At 54.5% G+C, this 3,240-nt stretch overlaps 1 protein-coding gene across 1 annotated transcript; it reads left to right on the forward strand.

Annotated features, from left to right (window-relative positions):
* The first annotated feature begins 601 nt into the window (after positions 1–601).
* Positions 602–2,231, forward strand: LOC123124669 (endoglucanase 4-like). The gene is made up of 3 exons (XM_044545247.1): positions 602–1,108; positions 1,220–1,672; positions 1,759–2,231. The coding sequence occupies exons 1-3, from the start codon at positions 659–661 to the stop codon at positions 2,086–2,088; spliced, it is 1,233 nt and encodes a 410-aa protein (XP_044401182.1). The 5' UTR covers positions 602–658; the 3' UTR covers positions 2,089–2,231.
* The last annotated feature ends 1,009 nt before the right edge of the window (positions 2,232–3,240 follow it).

The raw sequence follows: 3,240 nt of genomic DNA on the forward strand, positions 1-3,240 counted from the left end.
TACAGTAGAAGCTATCGCTTGTGTTGACGGTCGATCCGTCCGTGACGACGGGTTTGTAGCATTCGCTGTCCCGCGAGTCCGCGGCACACGCCACACTTCCCGGCCGCTTCCAATCTCGGACGAACAACTGCCGTAACTGTCAGATCACCTTCCATCAGTACTGCCTTTCCATGCATACCACCACCTTTCATGGAGTCGAACCAACTGATCTGATCGACCACTATATATAGTCCTACCGTGCTATGTAGCTAAGCACCAACGCACGTCCTGATAGACATGGGATCCCCCAAAGCTTGCATGTCCGCTTACCTGATCGCCGTCCTCTGCCTGGTCGCCGGTGCGCGCAGCGCCGCGGCATTCAACTACGCGGACGCCCTCGACAAGGCGGTGCTCTTCTTCGAGGCGCAGCGCTCGGGGAAGCTGCCGCCGGGCCAACGCGTGGCGTGGCGTGCCGACTCCGCCCTGTCCGACGGCAACGCCTCCAATGTACGTACCTACTTACTCAGACGACAAGTCCTGGACACATGCCATGCCATGCCATGTCATGCATGTCGTTAACGAGAGTATATCCATTGAGGTGTGCCTTGTTGGCATTGTTCAGGTGGACCTCGTCGGAGGCTACTACGACGCCGGGGACAACGTCAAGTTCGGCCTGCCCATGGCGTTCACGGTGACCATGCTGTCGTGGAGCGTGGTGGAGTTCGGCGGCGCGATGCCGGGCGGCCAGGTCGCCAACGCCGAGGCCGCGGTGCGTTGGGGCTCCGACTACCTGCTCAAGGCGGCGACGGCGACGCCGGGCGCGCTGTACGTGCAGGTGGCGGACCCGTACCAGGACCACCGGTGCTGGGAGCGGGCGGAGGACATGGACACGCCGCGCGCCGCGTACAAGGTGACGCCCCAGAGCCCCGGGTCGGACGTGGCGGGCGAGACCGCGGCGGCGCTGGCCGCGGCCTCCCTGGTGTTCCGGTCCCGCGACCCGGCCTACTCGTCCAAGCTGCTCCGCGCCGCTCGGCAGGTGTTTGATTTCGCGGACCGGTACAGGGGCTCCTACAGCGACTCGCTCAGCTCCGTGGTGTGTCCCTTCTACTGCTCCTACTCCGGCTACAAGGTAAACAACCCACAACTGCACGCCAACACAACATGCATGCATGCATGTTGTGTTGGAATAACCATGCTGCTGAGTCGGAATAACCATAACATAATCCATGAATGCATGCAGGACGAGCTCCTTTGGGCGGCGACGTGGCTGCATCTGGCGTCGTCGCCGTCGCCGAGCTCGCAGGGCGTGTACATGTCGTACATTAACTCCAACGGGCACACGCTCGGCGCGGAGCAAGACGGCTACACCGTCAGCTGGGACGACAAGCGCGCCGCCACCAAAGTCCTCCTCTCCAAGGTATTGCTGCAGAACCGGGTGGAAAGCCTGCGCACGTATAAGGCGCACGCCGACAAGTACATCTGCTCCCTCGTCCCCGGCGCCGGCGGCTTCCAGTCCCAGTACACGCCAGGAGGCCTCCTGTTCAAGGAAGGCGACAGCAACATGGAGTACGTGACCTCCACGGCCTTCCTGCTCCTCACCTACGCCAAGTACCTCAGCTCCACCGGCGGCGCCGCCTCCTGCGGCTCCACCGCCGTCACCCCCTCCACCCTCGTCTCGCTCGCCAAGAAGCAGGTACGTACATTTGCATGGCCCCTAGACGAAATATTAAGATTGGCTTGGCAGAGGGAGGCCCATCGGTCATTTTGGCGCGCGCGCAGGTGGACTACATCCTGGGCGCGAACCCGGCGGGGATGTCGTACATGGTCGGGTTCGGGGCGCGGTACCCGAGGCACGTGCACCACCGGGGCGCCTCCATGCCGTCGGTGCGCGACCACCCGGCCCGCATCGGCTGCGACGAGGGGTTCCACTACCTGCACTCGTCCGACCCGGACCGCAACGTGCTCGTCGGCGCAGTCGTTGGCGGCCCCGACCAGAGCGACAGCTATTCCGACAGCCGCGACAACTACGCGCAGGCCGAGCCGTCCACCTACACCAACGCGCCGCTCGTCGGCGCCCTCGCCTTCTTCGCGGGGGCACGCTCAGCATAACCTAAGTGGCGTAAACGAAATGTGTATGCGATGGTTGAACTTGAACTGTGTATGTAAGAGTTTTCTTTTCAAGCTTGCTAAAACTCAGTCGACTGCATAGCCATTAGACCTTTGCATGGAGATTTATGCTGGACTGAGCACCATCCAATGGACCATGCATCATTTTGTCACACCATGTGCAACATTTCTTTCTACTGGTTGCAGCATCCGTCTCATTGGACACAACATTTACCCTCATTGATTGCAGCACATCGTCTCACTCGTTGGAACATTCGCCATTGATGGTTGCATCATTAGTCACAACGGTTGTAGCATCTGAGTTGCCATTGCTTGCAACATTTTTTGTATCCTATTGCAACATCTAGTTGTGCCACTCGTCACACCACAACTACGCAGATGTAACTCGACCGAGACTTCGTTAAGTTGGGGGAGACTAGTAATCTTACATTAGATGAGAATCAATGAGATCAACCACAAAAATCATATTTATACATTCCAAAAATTCTGAAATTATTTGACAACATATCTGTGGGGTGTACAACTCCGAGAAAAATCAGCACAAAACTCATGTACAGTTAGAGAAAGGACAAATTTGAATGTGAATAGTGCAAGCTTTGGGTGAATAGTATATTTGACACTACACATTCAATTTCGTCTTTTTTTTGTTTCAGTTAATGTAGATTGAATTAGGAGCAGAAACTTTTTTACATCAAACATTGATGTGCGTCTATAATTTTTCTAGAATGTTTGAACATGTTTCGTATTTAAAAAAGTGATCTCACCAAATATGAGATCCTACAGTAGTCTTCCCTCATTAAATCTCAGTCGAGTGAATTCTACACACACTCTTTTTCGATAAGTGCATGCATAGGATCTTCAAAAGGAAGAATTACTCAGAAACTGATTAGTAATGATGTCCTTTCTTATGAAAGAGATCTTTACCCCCCAAAAAGTATCTATATACGTGTCTCATGGTGTATATTGTGTGGATAATAAATTTGAGTGGTTGTGGACATCACCAACTACCTGATTAGTGATAGCCACCTTGGTTTGTAAAAGCTTATGCTCTGTTTGGATATATTTGGTTCGGATGATAAATTTGAGTGGTTGTGGACATCACCAACTACCTGGTTGGTGATAACCACTTTGGTT

This window comes from Triticum aestivum, chromosome 5D (assembly GCF_018294505.1).
Source record: "Triticum aestivum cultivar Chinese Spring chromosome 5D, IWGSC CS RefSeq v2.1, whole genome shotgun sequence".
Taxonomy (NCBI): Eukaryota; Viridiplantae; Streptophyta; class Magnoliopsida; order Poales; family Poaceae; genus Triticum; species Triticum aestivum.

Bases quoted from the DNA above. Each gene is read 5' to 3' on its own strand.
- LOC123124669 (XM_044545247.1), top strand. From the start codon at position 659: ATGGCGTTCACGGTGACCATGCTGTCGTGGAGCGTGGTGGAGTTCGGC. The intron at 1,109-1,219 runs GTAAACAACCCA...GAATGCATGCAG, and splicing joins GCTCCTACTCCGGCTACAAG to GACGAGCTCCTTTGGGCGGC. The intron at 1,673-1,758 runs GTACGTACATTT...GCGCGCGCGCAG, and splicing joins TCTCGCTCGCCAAGAAGCAG to GTGGACTACATCCTGGGCGC.